At 42.8% G+C, this 22,814-nt stretch overlaps 1 protein-coding gene across 2 annotated transcripts in view; it reads right to left on the bottom strand.

Annotated features, from left to right (window-relative positions):
- Positions 1-22,814, bottom strand: part of LRIG3 (leucine rich repeats and immunoglobulin like domains 3) — a 52,202-nt gene that overhangs the window by 14,174 nt on the left and 15,214 nt on the right. For both annotated transcript variants that reach the window (XM_043446708.1, XM_043446709.1), the window contains exons 4-11: positions 7,375-7,506; positions 6,744-6,887; positions 5,583-5,726; positions 5,135-5,278; positions 4,549-4,692; positions 3,243-3,323; positions 2,151-2,222; positions 5-76 (exon numbers count right to left, since the gene is read on the bottom strand). In XM_043446708.1, coding sequence (XP_043302643.1) covers positions 5-76; positions 2,151-2,222; positions 3,243-3,323; positions 4,549-4,692; positions 5,135-5,278; positions 5,583-5,726; positions 6,744-6,887; positions 7,375-7,506 — 933 coding nt within the window. The remainder of the gene's footprint in view (positions 1-4; positions 77-2,150; positions 2,223-3,242; positions 3,324-4,548; positions 4,693-5,134; positions 5,279-5,582; positions 5,727-6,743; positions 6,888-7,374; positions 7,507-22,814) is intronic.

A 22,814-nucleotide genomic window follows, 5' to 3' on the forward strand; every position in this document is an offset into this window, starting at 1 on the left:
TTACAGTTGTTGAAGCTTCTTCATTTGTGAAAAAGCATTGCCTTGTAATGACATGATTGCGTTGTCACTCAGGTCTCTGAAAAAGCCACCAAATCAAACACATTAGAGGAAATTATAGTCACTGTGTGCCTTCAGGCACAGGTTGGGCCCATGATACCTACCCCCAGCTCACCCCCAAAATACTCTATGTGCGGAAATGCACCGACAGGGTGATCATAGAACTCATCAGGAGGCTTGTGTTATAGAACAAGGATATCTGATTCAGAGGCAGATTCTATTATGGTGAGAGAGATTTTATATCACCACATACAGATTTTTTGACTCTTAAGGGCCTAAGCCATTCTGCCGTGTTATTTTCTTTTATTTCTCAGTATTCAAATTAGTAAACTTTAGTTACTTAAATACACATATAAAATTCCTCATAATTATGCTTTTAAAAAACCATCACGTATAGAATATCTTCTATGACATGCAACCATGTTAAGTGATTTTTGCTTACACATTATTACATGTTATTCCTCACAGCAACACAAAAAAGAAGATGGTATAACCAGCTTGGCTCGGCATGAAAGGGGCAGATAAGATTTGAACTCAATTATTTTCAGTTTCAAAACCACTGTTCTTAGTCACTAGCCTCTCCTGATACATACAACTTACTAATGGCGAGACAGGCAGGTGTTCAGACAAGAGGTACTTACTAAAACACACCAACCAACAAACAACCACTTCAGGCAGGATGTTCATAAAATGTGAGAATATTCTGGGCTGATTTTTTTTTTTCACTGGTGCTGACAAGCAGGCTGATTTAAAGTCCTCCCCGCCTGAACTACTGTTTTCCTTTAGAGGATTCAGAGTGGACAGAGGCGATTCCGAATGAGATGAGGGGCAAGAGAAGACAGAACCCAGGTCCCAAACGTGGGCAAAGAAGGACGCTGGGAGAGTTCTGAAGGTTTAGGAAACGAAAGGAGATGTTAATGCTCCAAGGATCCACTAATTTCACTTTCCCAAGAGCGGAAGGGTCAGATGACAAACCCTTCTGGCTAGTTTCCCTTTGAAAGTAACTTGCTCCAGGAAGCCCGGCAACACTGGCCGCCCTTCCCAACTCTGCCCTGCAGGCATCCCACTGTAACCTGGGCCGCGGCACGGCTGCCGGGGCTGGCCGTCCAGAGCTTTCTGCAGCCCGGGGCTCCGTGGGAAGAGGACGAGAAAGTGATGCCCAGATAATAACTATGCGCACAGCGCCAGGGACGGTACAAACCAACTGTGTCCTTTAAATGATAACTTCTACCGTCCAGGTTAACAGATAATAAAACCCTCGGCTATAAACGTTAGAAGTCAGGCTGGACACACGGCACACGGCCGCAGGCTCCCACTGCATGTATCGATACAGACATCCGCCCGCAGTCCTCAGAGGCTGGTTGGCCCTGGCCCTGCGGGCGCTGACTGCCACTGAGGCCGCGCGCTTCCGCTCTTCGTGCCTGAAAACATCCGGGTCCCTAACTGTCCTTTCAGAAACGTGTGCCTCCAGCTCCCGGGCAGGCCGAGGTCGTGAAGGAGACAGCTGCTGTGACGGGAGAGGCTGCCCTGGTCTGAGCTCTGCTCCTGCCAGCGGCTAACTCACAGGTCAGTAGCAAGAGATGAGAAAGAACAGAAGGAGGAAAACAGGCTGCGTGCTTTTTCTAATTAAACAACAGCAACAACTAACAGAAGTTCTCCAAGTGGTGTTACAACTCTCAGTCACTCTCAGGAACTGGGGTTGGCGTGGGGGGAACTGTCTTTATTGATCTTGCAAGTCACCCTCTTAACTGTTCAATTTAAGCAAGAACTCTTAGAACCTCCATGTCTTAACTTAAAAATTCAGATAATGATAGCTATTAAATAGTTTTCTCGTGAGGATTGAGAAATATAAATACCTGACATAATGCTTGATGTGCAGTGGGTACATAAGAAATAGTAGTTTTTAAAAAAAAAAATTAAATATGCCACTGCTTGAGAAACATAACTAAAGGAAACCCCAAAATGATGGAAAGAAACACCTTTAAATGCAAAAGAAACATGTATGTGTGCACTTACACTTCCATACAGGTATAGACAGACATAAGGGGATAACCACCGCAGACTGCCTCTAAGGTAACTAAACTGCTACTCACAGGTGTTCTAATGCATCCAAACCAGTGAAGGCTTTCTTTGTAATGGATCGAATCCGGTTTCCCTGGAGTATTCTTTAAAAAAAAAAAAAGTTACAATAGAACAGTTAGTAAAAAGCCATTTTAGAGTGCAATTGTCATGAAAAGAACTGCTTTTTAAACCATTTGTGAATATTCCCTTTTCTTCAATTAAACAATACATCCTTAAAAAACATATCCATGACACAGATTTCAGTTCAGCATGGTTGCAAAGCATCTGACAGAGAACCCAGCAAAAACAGGTATTCAAAAGTTACTCTGATGGGTAAAGTAAAGCAGTGATTATTTTCAAAGAGGCAGAAACCTATTCCAAGTAAAATGTCTCAAAACACTCATAAATAAAGCAGGTAACAGTGGAGACTGTCTCCTTAACCACCCACTCCATGGATACCTTCATCACTCACAGAAGTTTAGAACTAAATGGATGTCAATTTGAAAGTTACTCATTTAAAATACAGAATTTGGCCATCTGCAAGGCCATTTTGTGGCCAAACAGAAACAATGTTTTTATCCTGTGCTGCTTGGAGTCCACTGATAAACCACCAATGATCACTGGTCACTGGATCATTTCATTTAAACATTTCTGTGACATTTCAAATGTTGAACTTAGTAAGTGCACTAACCTTTACACAACAGTAATCCCTAGAGTCTAAGCTCTTGAGACAACTGAAAATTTTTATCTGGATATTAAAATCAGCTGCAATGACCCAGTTGTAGGGTAAAAGCACCATAACCAAGGAAGAAAACCTAATTAATACACTTCCTGTATAGCGGTAGTCATCTGGGGAAACGACAAAAGGTAGCAACCAGATTAAGCACCTCTTTCCACAACTCTTTAAAGATGTCAGCTTGTGTGTGGAATTGAGTTAGATTAAGATAAAATGTTCAGGGAACACGCTGGTGGTCCAGTCGTTGGACTCAGGGCTTCAAATGCTGTGACCCCTTAGTTCTCCTGGTTGGAGAACTAAGATCTCAAGCCATGCAGCATGGCCAAAACCAAAAAACAGCATATCTGGGTCAAAGAGTGACACAGATTATGAAGCAAACGATACTCACAGGCGCCTCAGTTTGTCAAGCCCAGAGAAAGCACCATTCATGTCCTCAATGGTCCAGGAAATTTCATTATTCTTCAGATCTCTAGTTAAAAAGGAAAGATACTGAAACTGGTACCAGATATGTAACAAAAGATACAGGCTTTTTTCTTTTTCTTTTTTAATCAAAGTGGCCCAGAGGAGATGGGTTTTTATTTATGTAATTATGTACAGTTGCACGGGGCAGGTCTTCACTGCTGTGTCTGGGCTTTCTCCAGGGTGTGTGGGCTTCAGCACTTGCGGTCCTCGGGCTCTAGAGCCTGGGCTCAGTGGTTGTGGCTCACGGGCTTAGCTGCTCTGTGGCATGTGAAACCCGCCGGGACCAGGGATCAAACCAGTGTCTCCTGCATTCTTAGGCGGGTTCTAAACCACTGTGCCACCAGGGAAGCATCCTCTATTAGAGATATGCTTAGAAAGCTAAGATCATGTAATTTCTAATAAATCCCTCATAACTCCCCATGTCATCTCTGCCCCTTTCAAAACAATAGAAAACTCTTTCTCCCCTCAACATACTTCTTACCTCCTCTCTCAACAACATTTTACACTTTTGCCTGAAATTAGGATAGCTGACTCTGGCCCTATGAACTCCTCTATCAAGATGACTAAATTCTGAAAGACTTGAATAGCCTGAAAAGTACGGTGAACTTTAAAACCACCGTTCCAACCACACAAGGAGCAGGGTGCCAAGGCATACAACATACTTTTCAATTATGTAATGCTTCAAATAGTGTACAGAGCAAAAGTTTCTGACAGTGCAAAAATCCAGAGCCCGTTGCACAACATTCAAATGAATATTTGAGAGCTTTTCCAAAGGTCAATTAATCCCACCCCCTCTTCCTTCTCTTGGGACAGAGATCAAGTCTGGATAGAACTGGTCTCACCAACAGGCATCTTCTTTTGCTGCCCTTTATATATCTTTCCTGCTCTGGGTAATTTTTAATCTGCATTTTTACGAACAAAAAATGAGTGGATTTAAAACTGTTTGCCTCTTGAGCAGTTACCAACTTCCTGGAGATCCTGAGAAGGCTAACTGTAATCACCTCACCAATCTGATCACTGTTCCTTCTAATCCCTCTAAGTAGCACATATGGATGAAATGGACTGATTTTAATCAAACTGATCTGGGAAAGATTAAGACACTTCTTCTGAGGCTGTACACATTTCCTTCACAACAAAGGAAATCTGCTTGGAGAAAAGTAGGTTATGCTTAGGAACCAATTAGCTTCATGCACAGAGAGCAAAATGTGTAACTTGCAAAATGTGTAACTTACAAAGTCTTCAAGCTGGAAAGCCCCCGGAAGGCACAATCAGCAATGTAGCTGACTCTGTTATTCCCAATGTGCAATGTATTTAGCAAGCTTAGGCCCAGGAAGCTTGAATCATCCAACCTCGATAAGTGATTGTACGTTAGGTCCCTGTAAAGAGAAAACGAACAACAACAAAAAAACCAACAATAGCTTTTATTTTCTAATTCAAAGCAGTGATTTGTAGGAGAAAAAAAAAAGACAAAAACAGGTAATATATATTACCACAATAATCCTTATTTTAAAACTCCTCCTTCTTAATAATACTAAGGTAAACATTATTCCTAATCCTAGTAATTAAAATCTTTTTATTTGAAAATCACCACCATTGCTTTAGCCCCTGTGCCACAGAACTGAAACAGCAGTTGCTGAAGTTGAAGCTAGCTTCAACTTCTCACAAAAAAACTATGCCTAGGTTGCATGTGAAAAAAAAAAAGAAAAAAGCTGTCACCTTGGAAACTCTGTTATGAAAATTTCACAGATCACTGGTAAGAAGCTCATGCTTTGGCATGATTCCTGCTCTCAAACCTGAGGAGAATAGCAGGCTACTCACAGCTCACTGAGTTTCTGGCAGAACTCCCAGGCATCAGGGCTGATCCTGTTGATGGCATTCTGACTGAGATGAAGTTCCTGCAGCATCAGCAAGCCGTAAAGCCAGCCTTTGGTAATCTCTGTTAGGTTGTTATGGTCCAGCTGCCTACATTGACAACAGAGTCAAAAGCAGGATCCTAAGTTTATTATTGAGACTCTTCAAAGGGGACACGATTACGACCTATTACATATGCCTACTGAGGTGTGTAGCTTTTGTTATACAGAGATATCATCAGAAAATACTACGCTTCTACATTCCCAGTCACAACACCTGAAACAAAACTAAATATTAAATTATAAGATTATCAATGATGAGGCTCTAACACAGGGTTTCAAAGAAAAGCTGCTGAATGCTTACAGAGCATTTCAGGATCACACTGCCTGAGCAGGAACTGACCACCCACACTTACAAGATTTCCATGCTGCTCAGCCCCCAGAAAGCTCCATCCATAAGTCTTGTCACTCCATTTCTTTGCATTTTCAGAGACTTCAGAGCACCAAGCCCTTGGAAAGTGAGTCCATCTACGTTTTTAATCTTGTTTCGGTTGAGTTCACTGCATTGGATGTTAAACAGTTAGCTTATATGACAAATTCTGGAGGCAGTAATAAAATGTGACATTACGACAATACAGTTAAACTAGCCTGCATTAAATTACAGAGGCTATTTTAAATTTCTGAACATTTTTATTGAGAAGAATTTTGATTTATTAGCAGTGAACAAATTTCGTTCTGACACATGGGATGCATTTTCAGAGCGATAAAACATGGACACCAGACTGCACTTGAGTTTCTAAACTGTTGTCCATTCAGTGTAGAACTAAACATGTTAACATTGGTTTTTAAAGTTATCCAGAATGGGAGTACTGAATATCATGTTAAAACATGAGGTCTATTCAGGAGCAGGACTGTCAAGCTCATCCTGTTCAACTGCTTACAAAAGTTGATTCCCCTCTGTCACGATGTGCCCTGTGTTTAATACTTTCTCTTGGAGGCAGTCATTCTTAATCTTGTTGGCACCCTGGAATTACCTGGGGAGTTTTAAAAAATTATTGAAGCCGGGATCCTACTCCCAGAGGTTCTAACGTAATTGGTGTAGGGTGTGGCCTGGGCACTGGGATGTTCAAAAGCTCCATAAGTGTCTGTAATATGCAGCCAAGGCTGAAAACCACTATATGGTAGGAGCCTGTTCAGAGAGGGCGCCACCGTTATTAATGAGACAGTTCTCTGTAGCTCCTTAAGCTGCCAGGGCCCCTGCAGTCAGTCGCTGGCAGTACTATCGCCATCTGCAGCTCCATGGAGAGTCACATCTTCCGTGCCATCATGATGTCTTTGTACGGAGGTTGTTTGATGACCACACTCTCCGCTCTTGGGAACACCCAACCTGCTTCTCAGGCAGAAGACTACGCTGGGTGACTTCTAAGGCTCTTTCTGATTCAGATTCTGCATCTCCAGCTCTTGGAGGAGAGGGAGCTACCTCCTTGCTGCTAAACTCCTTCTGCCACGTGGTGGATTTTAGGGGGACGATGCCAAGGGTTTAGAGGACACCATATCTAAGAGAACATTTTACTTACAGGTGTTGCAGTTGGGGCAGTTTAAACATCTTGGGTGGAAGAGCTGAGATACGGTTCCTGTTCAGCTTCAATACCAGGAGTGTGTGGGCCAAATTGTCAAAATACCCGGGTTCCATGGATGTGACTCGGTTGCTGTTGATATACCTGTAGAGAGTCTGAAGCTGAGTTTCTCTTTGGGAAGTTAAAGAGCATGCATTCTCTGTACAGAAACACTTGTTCAGAGGGCTGAGCCATTATTTGTTACAATGGACATTAATATAATTAACTCTTTAGGTCCCTGAAGGCCAATGTCAACTATGATTCACATATTTCTAGGGAAAGAGTGACTAAAACATTTGAAGATTACAAACATCTGTTAAGAGACGCTTATCTAATTTTTGTGAAATTCATTTATTAATAAAACACACCAGTGGCTTACTTTCGATTAATTTTTTAAAGAAGCACTTGGTTCCTCTATAGTAGTCAAAGGAGATCTCATTGTTTTGCAATCCAAAAGTGTAAGAATTAAATGAAGACAGAGGTTTAAAAAAAAGTTAGCATTCTGGTCTCTATCATACAAGTTGTTTCTTTTTTAATATAGCACAATATTTTCATCACAGGTGAAAATTTTGTTAAAAACAACTTGACTTACAGATACTTGAGTTGTAGGGGTGGAAGTGCAGTTTTAAGTTCTGAAATATTATTGCCACTCAGGTCCAAAGTTTCAAGGGATTGAAACTGTCTCAGATGTTCAGGTAATATTTCCACAATTTTGTTTCCAGCTCTGGATTTAAAGAATGGCACAGATAACAGGATGAATGGTACAACAATCTGAAAGGTGAAAAATACTATTTCTAACTTGTTCTTCACAAATATGGAAAACTGATCGCTCTAAAGAGCACTTTTAACACAGCAACTCTTTAGTCACTTCAATGTTTCGCTAAATAACAGATCATAAAGTTAGAAATATGAAAAACATTCCTATATAAATCTGGTGTGTTTAACAGCTGTGGTTATCTGAATGGAATGCATTTAAACTGATTTTTTTTTCTTTCTGTGACTTTGTTAACGGTCTTTCTTCCTTATCATTTTATGAAATGACCAGCAGGAAGCTGGCCTTCTGGACACTGATCTGTTAGTTCCCTACTCATCCATCTCTGCTTCTTCTCTTGGAAAGTATACATACTGTATGTGCAAATGAGCTTAAAATACTCATTAGACTGGGCTTTTTAAAAGCCATCATGGACAACTCTCTTTTTCTTTAAGAAACAGCAAGTTTCAAAGCATTGCTGTATTCTTCAAAACCAGTGGATATACTCCAAGGCTTTGAATATTACAAAAGTTATTAGTTAAGAGCATGCCAGTCTAAACAATCTCTGGGAACAAGGAGATTTTAAAAAAGCTTGAGACTTCAAAAAAGTCTTAAACACCAGATCATGGGAGCCACATAGCTACTATAGCTCTTCACATTTAAATTAAAATTAAATGTTCAAGTTCAGCTCCTTAGTCACAGCAGCCACAGGTCAGGTCCTGAATAGACACATTAGCCTGGTGTCTGTCAAACGGATCAGTGCACACACAGAACATCCCCACTACCGTGGAAAGTTCTACTGAAGATCACTACCCTAGACCACAAATGAAAAAACAAACATGAACAAGCCAGAGGCCAAGTCAAAGCGATTAAAAGGTCATCAATGCAACAGTTTTCAAAGGGGAGATTCAACACTGAATGAGAAGCTTGCTAGAAAACAGGAACCAAACTGGTGTGCAAAAACCATCTTAACTGTCATGTCAGACCAGCCAGCCTGGGCTTCTTAGATCATCTACCAGGCAAGAGAACGGAGAAGGCAATGGCACCCCACTCCAGTGCTCGTGCCTGGAAAAGCCCACGGGCCGAGGAGCCTGGTGGGCTGCAGTCCATGGGGTCGTGAAGAGTCAGACATGACTGAGCGGCGTCACTTTCACTTTTCACTTTCACGCATTGGAGAAGGAAATGGCAGCCCACTCCAGTGTTCTTGCCTGGAGAATCCCAGGGACGGGGGAGCCTGGCGGGCTGCCGTCTACGGGGTTGCACAGGGTCAGACACGACTGAAGCAACTTAGCAGTAGCAGCAGCAGCAGACGAGAGAAAATAAAATGTCAAGGGAGAGAGGCTTGGATGACGGCAGAGTGTACCTGAAAAGAAAGGTCTTTTCTTCACAGCCGAAGGACAATGAAACAATCTGAAGGCTCTAAGTGGAACTTTGTATGTTATATAAGTCACGTGCTGCCATTTCTAGACATTCAGTTCAGTTCAGTCGCTCAGTCGTGTCTGACTCTTTGCGACCCCATGGACTGCTGCATACCAGGCTTTCCTGTCCATCACTAACTCCCAGAGTTTACTCAAACTCAGGTCCATTGAGTCGGTGATGCCATTCAACCATCTCATCCTCTGTGGTCCCCTTCTCCTCCTGCCTTTAATCTTTCCCACCATCAGTGTCTTTTCAAATGAGTCAGTTCTTTGCATCAGGTGGTCAAAGTATTGGAATTTCAGCTTCAGCATCAGTCCTTCTAATGAAAACTCAGGACTGATCTCCTTCAGGATGGACAGGTTGGATCCCCCATGCAGTCCAAGGGACTCTCAAGAGTCTTTTCCAACACCACAGTTCAAAAGCATCAATTCTTCGGTGCTTAGCTTTCTTTATAGTCCATCTCTCACATCCACACATGACCACTGGAAAAACCATAGCCTTGACTAGACGGACCTTTGTTGGCAAAGCAATGTCTCTGGTTTTTAATATGCTGTCTAGGTTGGTCACAGCTTTTCTTCCAAGAAGCAAGCATCTTTTAATTTCAGGCTGTAGTCACCACCTGCATTGATTTTGGAGCCCCCCAAAATAAAGTTTCTCACTGTTTCCATTGTTTTCCCACGTATTTGCCATGAAGTGATGGGACTGGATGCCATGATCTTAGTTTTCTGAATGTTGAGTTTTAAGCCAACTTTTTCCCTCTCCTCTTTCACTTTCATCAAGAGGCTCTTTAGTTCCTCTTTGTGTCTGCCGTAAGGGTGGTGTCATCTGCGTATCTCCAGACACAGTCTTAGGTAAAACTCACTTAAGAGGAAAATTTAGAAATGAGACTGTATGTGTATCTTTGTTACCAATAACCACATTCGTAGAGTGCTTTGAGTTCATTAATATATTTCTGACCAGAGGATTTTTGCAAATACTAATGCCCGTGGCCAGAGATTTGTTAATACTGAAACACTCCATTCAATAATGTTCAGATAACAAAAGATGCATTAAAACATTTCTGGGTCTGTAAGTTGTTAAGTTCTTTTGCATTATGATGATTCATGTGCCTCTCACCACAGGAGCACCTCTCGTGGATTTCCAGAAAATCCTCTGCTGCATCTGGCAACCACTTTTTATGCTGTTGGTCTCTGCCACACTGTGAGCGCCTTTGAAACTGTGTCTCTACCCCTCAGTTTTGGAATGTGCACGTGTGCGTGCTAAGTCGCTTCAGTCCTGTCCGACTCTGTGAGACCCAGTGGACTGCAGCCCACCAGGCTCCTCTGTCCATGGGATTGTCCAGGCAGGAGTACTGGAGTGGGGTGCCATGCCCTCCCCTCCAGGGGATCTTCCCAACCCAGGGATCGAACCTGTGGCTCTTACATCTTCTGTGTTGGCAGGCAGGATGGGAATCCCATTTTAGAATATATAAGGAATTTAGTAACACTGAGCACATATTAAAAGCCAAGACCTATGCTAGACATTTTTCATATATTATGCCATCTAATCATAACATCTCTCTGGTGTTTAAATTAGGAAACTATAGCTTTTAACCTAAGAAGTCTAAGCTCTCCCATCTCACAGAGTAATTCCCTATTGGTCCCGAAAGCACTCCCTAACGGCTGTTTCATTGAGTACAAACATATTTTGATATGAAAGTGCTTACATGAAGATGCACCTCCAGAAGGGCCTGCAACTTCTCACGCTTGCAAACATGCTGAACTACTGATTCCAAACTCCTCCAGGGATGCACACCAGCTCACTGAGCCATCGTCATGCCAACACCGAGTGCCCACTCACTCAGTCCTGTCCGACTCTTTGTGGCCCCACGGACTGTAGCCTGCCAGCCTCCTCTGTCCATGGGATTCTCCAGGCAAGAACACTGGAGTGGGCTGCCACTTCCTTCTCCAATGCCAACACGAAGGAAGCCCTAAAAACGGGGTCTCACCCCAGGTGGATTAAGAGGAACCCAGGAGTCTGCGTGTGTTTGGCAACGAGCAGAGTAGAAGGCCAGCTTCCCAAATCCCTGCAAATGCCAGGTGCTGCTTTGCCCGGTAAGGGGAGAAAACAGGCCATACATTTTAAATCGGTTCCAATAACAAAGAACTAACACAACTCCCAAAACACTGTTGAAAAACCTCCGTGTGTTACCTCTAAGGACTGTCAGGGAATTGTCTTTTTTAACCCAAGTCATCTGAAAATCTAACACCATTTTTAAAGTAATCCTACATAAGGCAACAGGCATGGGTGATTTATACCCTAATAGCTGAACTCTGTGAAAATAGTAAGGTTCAGCAAAAGGCGGGGGGATTAGCAGTCCCATGTATAAGTTACAATTATCAAGCTCCTGAGATTCCCATAAAGTCTTAACAGACTTTGTTTAGAGTTAAGTCAGCCACGACCTCTGATTCTGACCATTTCCCGCATCTGGATTCATCATCATGTAAACCCTTGATCTAGCTGTGAGGTACAGGGTAAGGCAAGTGAGACAATTAGTCAGTTTCCACGTCCCGGAGATGGATTCAGTCCAACAGACAAGCCACAGGGCCGTAGGGTCAGGGTGTGTGGGTTTAAAAAAAAAACCACATTTCGGGGGACAAAAATGTTCTCTTCAATGCATTTAGCCCGAATGTTTGCATTACCAGGATGTCCCCTCCGCCAAACAGCAGAGTCACCCTGAAGCAGCCCCCCCCATCTCCTTCCCTCCCTGTCTGGTCTGTAGGCACTGCCCCCCATCAAACTCTGCATCTGGTTTTGGTCCCCAGGTTGTGTGGGGCTAGCTAGCAGAGCTACGCTTCTATTTAACAGCAAGAAGAAATAGCCACAGGTTCGCAATAAATGGAGCAAGCTAGTAATTGGCGGGAGAGTGAAGGAGACCCACAGGTGTCTATCACGTTGCTCAAAGAAGGCTGCAAGGTAGATAACAGGCCACACAATCTTTGGTTTGTGCATTCGTTTGTTTATAAGGTAATTATGAACAAGGTATTAAAACTGCCAATTACTTGAGTGACGAATAAAATTTTCCTTGCAGTTAAAGTGTGCTCCGGCCAAAGCCGGCAATTTCCTGAGCTGCACACCTCCTAAATTGCAGTGTGAAAGTGCTCAGTTATAAATGGAGCCTGTACAGTGACTCTTTGTCAGCCCTGCGTCCCAGCACAAAAATCCCTCACAACTGCCAGGATAATGGGCCCTGTATCACAAAATTTTAACTCTGTTCTCATGGAACTGAATTAAATCCAAATACCAGTTTCATATTAGCTCTCAGATTAACTGGCAAATAACCACCTGATATGTACCAGTTTAAAAAAACAAACAAACTTGTTCTCTATCAAACAAGAAGGGTTTTTTAAAAAGACAACTACATTTAAAAAAATTAGTTTAAAAAATCTTTTAAATCACTTAAACCCTTCAAAATAAATATATTTCATAACAGAGTGGGGTCACAAATAACCACTTCTAGGAGACAAAGATTCAATTCAAGTCCAGTTTTAATTTTTCTCCAAATACGGATAAATGCCAAAATTGATGAACACATTAAAAGCACTGCAGCTAAGTAATATTTTTGGCAGAAGATGTGCAATCTTTTAACAGATAACAAAACTGTGTATCTTTTTCCATTACTTAAGTTAATGTGGAAATGCCATCTTTCCATTGTTCAAAAATCTGCACTCTTAGCAATGGAAGGCATCTCAGCCTTGTGCAAATCCATCTTAAGGACCACGAATATTTTGGTTATTTATGCCTGTTGATAGTACAAGGCGTTCCTTGGTCACGTCATTGCTGAGGTTAAGTATAATCAGTCTCTTGTGGACAAATACAGACTTGCGGGCCGGGTCAGTTGGAATGCAGATGGTGGCCTTAGGCTGCTCAGAGGCCAGGGGAAGAACAGGGGGCCCAGGTATTCCAGCCTTGGCTCCTCAGGTCCAACAAAAATGGGCTCACTCTGTCGCTAATTTCATTTTTCAGCCTACTTTGCCAAATACCTTTAAGCAGAACCAAACCCAACTCACCATTTTTATATGGTGGTGTTTGCTCTGAGTGTGCCGATGACCTGACAGAGAACGAGATGGATGTCATCCCTGACCTCACAGCACTGACTTCTAGTCGGGGGACCAGGCAGGCAAGAGGAAGCCGCCACCACGGGACACGTGACGACGAAAGGACAGAGTCCTAAAAAGCTGTGGGAGGGGGTGGGCACCAGCAAACGGCCCCTGGCAAAGGGGAGGCTAGTTTTCTGAGCAGAAGCAAGGGACCTAGAGGCTGTCGACAGAGTGAAATAAGTCAGAAAGGGAAAAATAAATATTGGATATTAATGCATGGAGGCGGACTCTAGCAAAATGGTGTAGATGATTTTATTTGCAAAACAAAAACAGTCACAGACACAGTGAACGAACATGGATACCAAAGGGGAGGTGGACCAACTGGGAGACTGGGCTGACATATTTCCAGTCCTATGGATCAAACGGATGACTCATGATCATCTACTGTACATCGCAGGGAACCCTACTCAACGCTCCGTGGTCACCTAAACGGGAAGGGCATCCCAACGGGACAGACTACATGTGTGCGTACGGCTGAAACCAACTCAACACTGCAAGGCAAGTCTACGCCAATAAAAACTCATTTAAAATAAAATGTAAACAAAAGGGAATACTAAACAAGGAAGTGAGCGCAAGGCAAAGCTTTTCCCCTTAAAGAAACGGGAGAAAGCCGTGACGGTGGGAGGTCCTGAGTTGAGACGGGAGAAACAGGAAGCACAAGAGTGAGGAGCCGGGAGGTGACAGTAAGTCAAGTGGGACCCTGCAAACCACGCTAGCCAGCCGGCCTTTACCTCAGGTCACCCACGTGGAGGGCGGAGGACAGGGGGTCTCAGACGGAGGCTGACAACGTCAGATGGGGCTGGGGAGAGGCAGGAGGAGGTGCAGAGGACCGAGGAGGGATGCTGGGGAACAGCGATGGTCTGCCAGGGGAGACCCACTCTGTGGGGGATAGACGATGGCTGGATGGCATCACCGACTCGATGGACATGAGTTTGGGTAAACTCTAGGAGTTGGTGATGGACAGGGAGGCCTGGCGTGCTGCGATTCATGGGGTCACAAAGAGTCGGACACGACGGAGCGACTGAACTAAACTGAACTGAAGCCCCGTTCTTCCTCTGGTTTGCAGGGCCCAGGCTGTGCCTTCTCCTGCCCCTGCACAGGGGCTCAGGTTTCGCTCTGCAGCCTCTGGACACTGGGACCCAGTGCCCTCCACGTGACTCGCTGCCCCTGTGAGTTGTCCGTGTATACGAGAGTCCTCAGGGGGTCCCCCCTGAAAGCAGACTAGGGTCCCCTCTTGCTCAGATGTGAGATGCTGCTGACCAGAATAGCCCAGTTCTGGCATTTCCATGTCTGTAAGCCCTAGGAACATGGCAAAATGTGTAATTCTCACGTGTGAGAAATGTGTCCCTTTGTTCTCATACCCTGAACCCTGCAAAGAATGAAAAGGTGTGAGAAGTGTTCATCACTCAGTTGTGTCTGACTCTTCTGAGACTCCATGGATTGGAGCCCACCAGGCTCCTCTGTCCATGGGATTCTCCAGGCAAGAATACTGGAGGGGGTTACCATTTCCTTCTCCAGGGGATCTTCCCAACCCAGGGATTGAACCTGCATCTCCCGTGTTGACAGGCGATTCTTTAGCATTGAGCCACCTAGGAAGCCCTTTCGCAGTCCTAAGTGGATATAAGCTGTGTTCGTTTATTTCCAAAGTTGGAGAGGAGAGTCCCAGAGTGGAAGATTCTTTGTGAGGAACCAGAATATCAAGTTTTATCACACTAAATTCCTGAAACCAATTAAACTGTAGCTTCTTGGTGAATAAGAGATAACTGTCAATGGTCTCAACTGTCTCCTGCCTGTTGGACAACATAAAGGCAGCTGAAGGTTCTGCAGTTTGTTGTGTAAAGTCATGCAAGCTTGGCTGTTTAGAGAAGGTATGCACATGTGGCATTTTCCTTTTAGAGAGGGTATGTGCAGTGAAATTTAATCTGAAACCATTTTTTTTTTTTTAACATGCTGCAATGCCCTCTGTTCTTAGAATACATTACTTGACCACATCCACGAAGTCCAGTTCAGTTACTGCAGCCAACAAATTGCTGAGTCCATGGTCATTCCACACAACCAGGGAGCAAGCACATTAACTGCACGAACTGGGACAATCGGCCAGGCCCCAAGGAAATGCTGATTGCTATATGTAACTTGTAAGTCACCAGTTTACCACCATTTGTAAAGGTATTACAAGTTGTAAAAGAAAACATTACATTTGCAAATACATTAAAGATCATTTGTATTTCCAAAAATAACCTCCCTTCTCTCCCCATCCCCACAAAAAAAAAAAAAAAAAAGAAAAAAAAGAAAGCTTCCTTGAAAACTACCTTGGCTGGAATAACTAACCCTGTAATATTAGGCTTCTTTTAGCAAAGAGACTTGGCAAGCAAAGAACCTCTCCCGTGCAGATAAAAATAAACTGTCTCTGCTCATCTTTTTTCTAAAAAGATAATTAAGAAGTTTCATTAAAAGAACACATGTTTAGACTGGTCCACTGGGTCCTGTAGCATCAAAGGATAAAGCCAACTGAGGAAGCTTCTGCAAGGAGACAGATTCCTGATGAAGCATTAGTGGTCTGTAAGGAGCAGAGAATCCATTCTTTCAGCTAAAAGCCAGTTCAACAGAAAAATATAATTATCTTTGGGATCAAGAACACGATAAAGATGCCCACAAAGTTTTAATACTGAGATCCTCCAATAATCAGGGCCCAGGTGGCTCCAATGGCAAAGAATCCGCCTGCAATGCAGGAGATCCGGGTTCAGTCCCTGGGTGGGGAAGATCCCCTGGAAGAGGAAATGGCAAACCCACTCCAGTATTCTTGCCTGGAGAATTCTGTGGACAGAGGAGCCTAGCAGGCTGTAGTTCATGGGGTCACAAGAGTTGGACAAGACTAAGCAACTAACACTTTCACTTTCACAAGCATGAAAAAAGAAGCATAGGCAGAAAACGCCCTTGTGCCACACACAAAACAAACCTTTTTCTGATCCCCCAAATATACATTCATTTCAGTCCTTTCATGTAAACAAAGTTTAAGGACGAGGTCCTAGAAGACAACAGGATCCTAAACAAGACACCTACTGAACAACTGTTTGAATTTGAAATAATTGAATTGTATATGACAAAAATTAACTCTAATAAATTAGAATTTTTTTTTCCCTACCTCTCTTTTGAGGCAGTCTTCCACAGTCACTTTCACAGGTCAGACCACTGCTGTGACTAATCTGTGAGTTTAAGTCTTCCCACAAGTTTGTGGTTTACTTGTGATAGAAGAAAATCTGATTCACCTTTTGGTTCTCAAAACTCAGAATTAAATAAGTGGGTTTAAGACCATGAAGTGACCAAATAAATCTTCATCAGTCTTAAAACTCTAGATCAAGCTTTAGATTGGCCAGTAAGGATGCACCTAAACTGTGGTTCAAGATGCATATGTACATCAGAAAGCAGTATCACCACTACAGCTTCCAGCCAGAAAAAGTAAACATACTCTGGGATTCCACACATCAATCAACCTGCAAAAAGCAGAATCTCTTTGAAGCAGCAGTTCCTACCGCAGGTCCCCAGCACGGAGATTCTGATTCTGTTCCCACTTGTGTGTCTTGATCTACCATACTGTGTGAACTGATTTTCTTTTCAGTGGGAGGAAATGGAAGGAAAAGTCCTCTTCCAGCTCTAAGGAGTTGCGGATTGGGAGGACAAATTCTGCAAATGACCAGGTTCGCTACAGAGGCTTCACACAATCATCCTATAAAATTGTAGCCTCTTACAGAACCTGGTCTCACTCTGGCAGGGGACTTCTTTCCTGTGGGAGTCCCACGGCCTGGCTGCCCAGTCTTTCTTGGTTTATTCTCATTTTCCTGGAACATATCCTTCACTAGCTTTCTAAAAAAATCAAGTGTAGAGACATTTTCTTTTTGCATACTTGGTAATGTCTTTATTGACAGCTGGGTGTGGACAGAGTTGAGATGAGAAATCCTGTTCCTTAGGATTCTGAAGACTGTTTTACTCTGTCACAACACCCAAGGATGTTAAGTCTGGGGAGCAGAAGAAACACTGCTTCTCAACAGCGTGTTTCTTAGACGGCAACAGGCGTCAGAACTGGGGTGGAGGCCTGCTGAAGTACTGACTATTGAGCCCCACACCCAGTGTTTCTGTAAGGGTGACCTGAGAATCTGCATTTCTACCAAGTTCCCAGGTGGCGCTGATGCTGTGAGGCCCACACGGGGAGGACCACTGCTGACCCTTACAGGCGACCTGCTTTGCCTTTTAATTTTCCTCCTCTCAGAGCTTCTCCTCAATCCTGATATTCTAAAATTGCACAGTAAGATTCCCTCAGTATATGTCATTTTTTAAAATTTTATTTGCAGGCACTCAGTATGGTCTCTCAAGTTAGAAGTGTGTGTTCTTCGGCTCTGGGAAATTTTTTTGTCTCTTTGATAATTTCCTCTTTTCTATTTCCACAGTTGTCTCTTTGTGAATTCTAATTATATAGATTTCCTATTGATCCTCTAAGTTCCTTATTTTTTCCTCTCCTGTTTTCCATCTTTTTGTCTTTTGGTTCTTCTTTTAGAGAGTTTTTCAACTTTCTTCCAACACTTCTATTACCTTTTTAAAGGGTCTGTTATACTTACTTTTTAAAAAATAATTTCCATTTCTTCTTCAGTTTCAGCCTGTATTACATTTAACTTTAAGAGTCCCGTTCTTCTTTTCTGAAATATTTATCATTATTTACCATACTTTTCTTGTTTTGTGGATATAACATGTTCTCTCTTCTTTCTAGAGATACAGGTTGTTTAGAAGTTTCCTTGTCCCTGGTTCCCTTTTCCCATGTATTTCAGACTCTGACTCTATTTATAGAAATTCTATCAATTATTACTATGTATAAAGTAGATAACGAATGAGAACCTGCTGTATACCTCAGGGAACGCCACTCAGTGTTCTGTGAGCACCTAGACGGGAAGGAAATCCAGAAGGGAGGGGACATGTGTGTACACACAGCTGATTCACTTTGCTGCCCTGTAGGGACTAACACCACATTGTAGAGCAACTATACACCAATAAAAATTTATAACGATAAAAAAAGTCAGTGATCACTGGCTATCTGCTCAGATTTAGCGAAAAGCAGCCCCCAAAAGCTGGCTGAGCAGGGTCTGTTTCACAATGGATCCACACACATCTGTCTGACGCTCAAGCCCTCCAGCCTCAAGGCTGGTGTAATAAGCCTGACGGCTAGTCTCTAGGAAGGTGAACAGAAACATAAGCTGAGAGGAGGACTGTCACCCTCGTATTCAGACTGGACTTAACTTCCCTGATTGCAGAAGATGCTATCCTCAACCCTCACCCCTAGCCCCCGGGCGGGGCCTGTGCCCCATATCCCCAGGAAGTTTGTTTCAACTCTCTAGAAAGTAAACTTCCAGTTTTCTGCTCCTTTAAAGAGGACGGTCACTTGGCTTTAAGTTCTGGAGGGGGAAATCTGGAGGTCTATTTCACCAATGCTCCATTTTCAGTCCCATCCTGCACCTCTTTCTTGACCGGCTTTGAATTCCTGAAGCATCTGGAGAAGCATTTTTGCAGCAAGAAAGTGTTTGTTTATTTTGGGATCCACTCTCACTAAGCCATTTACAATTCATGCTCTTGCTTGAAAAATTGTTGTGGCATCTTTTGTTTGGACTGTCTCCCCTCCTGTTTGTCTTTATTCCTGTCTGTGTGCACTTTAGTCCTTCATTTTCATTTTAAGGGGGTTCTTGATTAGAGCAGAGTGAAGCAAAAGTGCTCAGCCCACCAGGCCTTATAGGATGTCTTCAATAGGCATCTGATCATTGAATAAAACCAGTTTTTCTCTAAAAACCAAAATAAAACCTTCCTCATAAAAGTTACTGTAATGTTTTTTAGCAAAATATCATTCAACTTAGATACTCTAGCAAAAATATTAGCTTATGTAAATTTCACCTTAAGATGATACTATGAACCAGACAACAAGGCATCATTATTCTGAACGTCAAATTGATAAAGAGCTATCAGACAGAGGATTCATCCCGAATGAACACATCAGGCTAAATGAAAGTCATTTTATTTTTTCTGATACGGTTCACAGACCAATGGACTAGGAACATCACAGAATGTCTTGGTTTAATAAAGTACTTAACGTGTCCTTGTGAACAAGAGAATGTACACGTGGTGGTGATGATCCTATAGGCAAGCGAGCTCACATGCTGAGTCTTTAGTCACAGACTGGCGCGGACCTTTTGGGAAGATGCTGAGTGGCTGCTGCTAAGTCTGCTGTCCATGTTTGTATGAATACAGATAGAGATGTGAATAATCAAGTTCACATACAATAGGACTGCAAGTGTCATGACCCCAAGCCACTCGACAGACTAAAATGATGGTCTAGAAGCAACTAGAGAAATTAAGCTGGGGAAAGGCAGTGTTTCAAATTTTTAATCAAGCATTTATAAAGGCCCACTTGGAGGCAGTTCTTAGGAGAATGACATTAGACTTGGGGATCTTGGCTGACCACAACTCAATATGCGCCAACAATACATCACAGTCCTTAAGAAGCTAATTCAGTCTTATACTTCATTAACATCCCATATTCTGGTCAAGAGACACGGTCCACCATAGTCTGCATTAGACACATCTCGGTTATTTTGCTCCGAGCACTGGGTTTTAGCGTCATACTAGAGGATGAGTGTGAGGGGAAGACTTCCAGAGTCTAGACCTACACTATCCAGCATAGTAGCCACGGGCCACGGGTGGCTCTTTAAATTAAAATAAAACTAAAAATGCCATTCCACAGTCACATCAGCCGCATTTCACACGTGCGATCTCCATATGTGCGGCAGCACAGAGACGCATGGAGGCCACGCCGTGGTGGACCACACACGCTCCCGTTATCACAGAAGTGCTCCTGGACCGCACTGGTCCAGACCCATGCCATCCAGAAAACGGGAACTGGAACTTGTGCTGGATTTAGGCAGCCCTGATAAGTTCAGACTTGTAAGTGCTAGAATGCAGAAAATAGACTGGAGTTGTTCTCCCCAGTGCACAGAACCAGGAGAAGAGGCAGAAGCCACTGAGAGAAAGAGCCCAGCTTAACCAATAGAGTCCCAACAATTAAAACTATTCCACACGGAATGGCTCCTCACGAAGGAGTGAGCTTTTGTCCCTGAAAGTGCTGAAGAGGAGGCTGGATAATCTCTCTTCCAGAGATCTCTCCACAGGGAGAAATGTCTCTTCTAATTCGAAGTTACAAGGATTGCATGCAGACACTCAAGACTAACAAGACACGGGTTCTGACCGATTGTATAATCTAGCAAAGCATTTCCCTCTCCCTTTTACTGATGTTTACATATGGATGGTGATGAAGTGAAAGCAAGATAGAGAGGAGGGGGAGAATAAAAGAAAAGAGGGATTTATATGGTGGACTGACGAATGCCCTGATTCTGTAAACATGCATTTGTCTTTAAAGAGTACTGCCCTCTCTCCCAGGTCAATACCTTGTCACAGCCGTCAGTGATGAAACACAAAAGCACCTTATTTTTTCTAAAAAACTTATGCTCATTTTGATGCTAACTCTATATGTTCATTTTGTTATAAAACCATTTAAAACTGCTTACCCATAGTAAACCTGACAGTCCAAGAACGTATACCAGGCTTATCCTGTGCTAGATGGTACTTGCCATGAATATTACCTTCATATTTTACGCTGCCTTCAACCTCACTCTAGAGACTACTCTATCAGCTAAAGGTTTCTGGAGATGGAAGGAGAAGCAAGGCAGTTGTCTGCAAGTGCTAGAAAGGAGGTGCTAATATTTATAACAGCCCCTTTTTTCATGTTTTAAATTTAGTACTTAAGCAACTTGCAGAGAGAGAGAAAGGGAGGTGCTGGTTAGAGCCCTGTGTCATGGTTCTGGTCTCTCTAACCAACAAGGAGAGCCTAAACCTCTGGGCTACGGAAGACAGCACAGATTGTGAAAGAAGGAAGAGAAGGAGGCAAAGTAATGAGGCCAGGAGAGACACATGTTCAGTCTTGCCTCCCCAAACGTGAAAAGCAACCGGCTGTAACTCTACTGTTTTGTCTGTCTTGGCAGCACAAGCCTCATGCAGCAGAGAGAGGTCTCTGGCAGGAGCTGCATTTGATACTTCAAAGCCGCCAACAAAAGGCTAACGTGAACTTGAGGGAAAGGATGAGAAAATGGTACAGGTTCAGGATAAGCACCGGTAATACAGGAGCTCTTGCAGCAAGCTATACTGGAAAATCAAGCTTGAGGGCGAGGGGGTCAATTTTATGGGCTCCAAAACCACCACTGAAGAAAGGTGCCCAATGGGCCACCAAGTCAAATCTAAGAATGTTGTCACTTTGGAACAAAGTTCTGTTAATGAAAACAATTTTAAGTGTGTGCAGAGAGATAAGAACAAAAAGGTTAACTGACTAGTTTCTTCTGCAATTAACTCTATGTTAATTTGGACTGGGAAACTGATTCAGTCATTCACTCAACAAACACGGACTCTTTACCATATGCCAGGCGCTGAGCTCCACAGCAGGGTAGCAATGGGGATGAAGAAAGACATGATCTCAGCTTTTCTAAGGTTTCACTCTGATGGGGGAAATGGATATGGAAGAATCGCAAATATACAACGGAAAAAAAAAGACTGAATATGTAACAAGGTAGACACTATAAATAGAGCAGATATAACAATGTGGAAGGTGAACTTAGCAAAAGCTGGGGGAGGGTGAATATTCTAGGCAAAGCGATTTGAGGCAGGAACAAGCTGGCACATTCCTAGAGTGAGGAATGATTCTAGAGAAGGCTCAATGGGAAAAGAAGACTCAGGTCACGCAGAGCATTTCTTATCTTGAGAAGGATTTTTGCTCATGACCTAAGAGCAATGGGAAATTCCTGAAGGGTTTAAAGAGCCACGACATGATCACAAATTTATGTTTCAAACACAGCCATTGTAAATCGAAATTCAAAAACCTAGCAAATGTGTATTCTGGGGATCAGTTCATGACTAAAAGGATAAACTCAAGAGTATTACACATGTGGCTCTGCGTACAGTTAACTCTCTTGTGTGCAAAATAACATATAAACATTTTAAAATCTAGTAAAAGATTACAACTTATCACATTAAGATGCTTATGTGTTTGTTTTGTAAGACTTGGGCTTAGGGAGCTCATTGCCATGAAACACAATAATGTCTGGTTTCTTTGTCCTGGTGAAGGTGGTGGTCCTCGAATGCAAGTCCTTCACATATGAAAACACTAGTCCTTTTTATTCTCATCTGGAGAGCACACATTTGGGGATGAATTTTTCAGTTAAGGTGCAAATTCCTTAGGCTTATCTACACCACATGTGGGTAAAGATGGGATACAGTTTGTGTCCACTTTATCAGAAGCTTGATTCCCCAGAAATTTAAGTTCTAATTTTGGCTGAAGCTTCTCTGCAATTCCCCTTAATTTATATGAGACTGATGACCTCATTTCAAATACTAACTTATACAGACTTTGATTTAAAAAAAAAAACAACAACTGTTTTTACCTTTGAGTTTTTACCTCATGGTTATAAAATTACTTAGCTACACCATCACTTGAAAACATAAAAATGCTTGTCTTTCCCACATGCAGCTTTATTTCTGAGCTGTGGGCTATTAAAATATCAATATACTTTAAAAGTTATAAACTGAATGTAATGAATCATTTAAATAAACTCTGTGCCAAGAAACCAGGCAATAGTCTCTTAAGTC

This window comes from Cervus canadensis, chromosome 25, assembly GCF_019320065.1.
Source record: "Cervus canadensis isolate Bull #8, Minnesota chromosome 25, ASM1932006v1, whole genome shotgun sequence".
Taxonomy (NCBI): domain Eukaryota; kingdom Metazoa; phylum Chordata; class Mammalia; order Artiodactyla; family Cervidae; genus Cervus; species Cervus canadensis.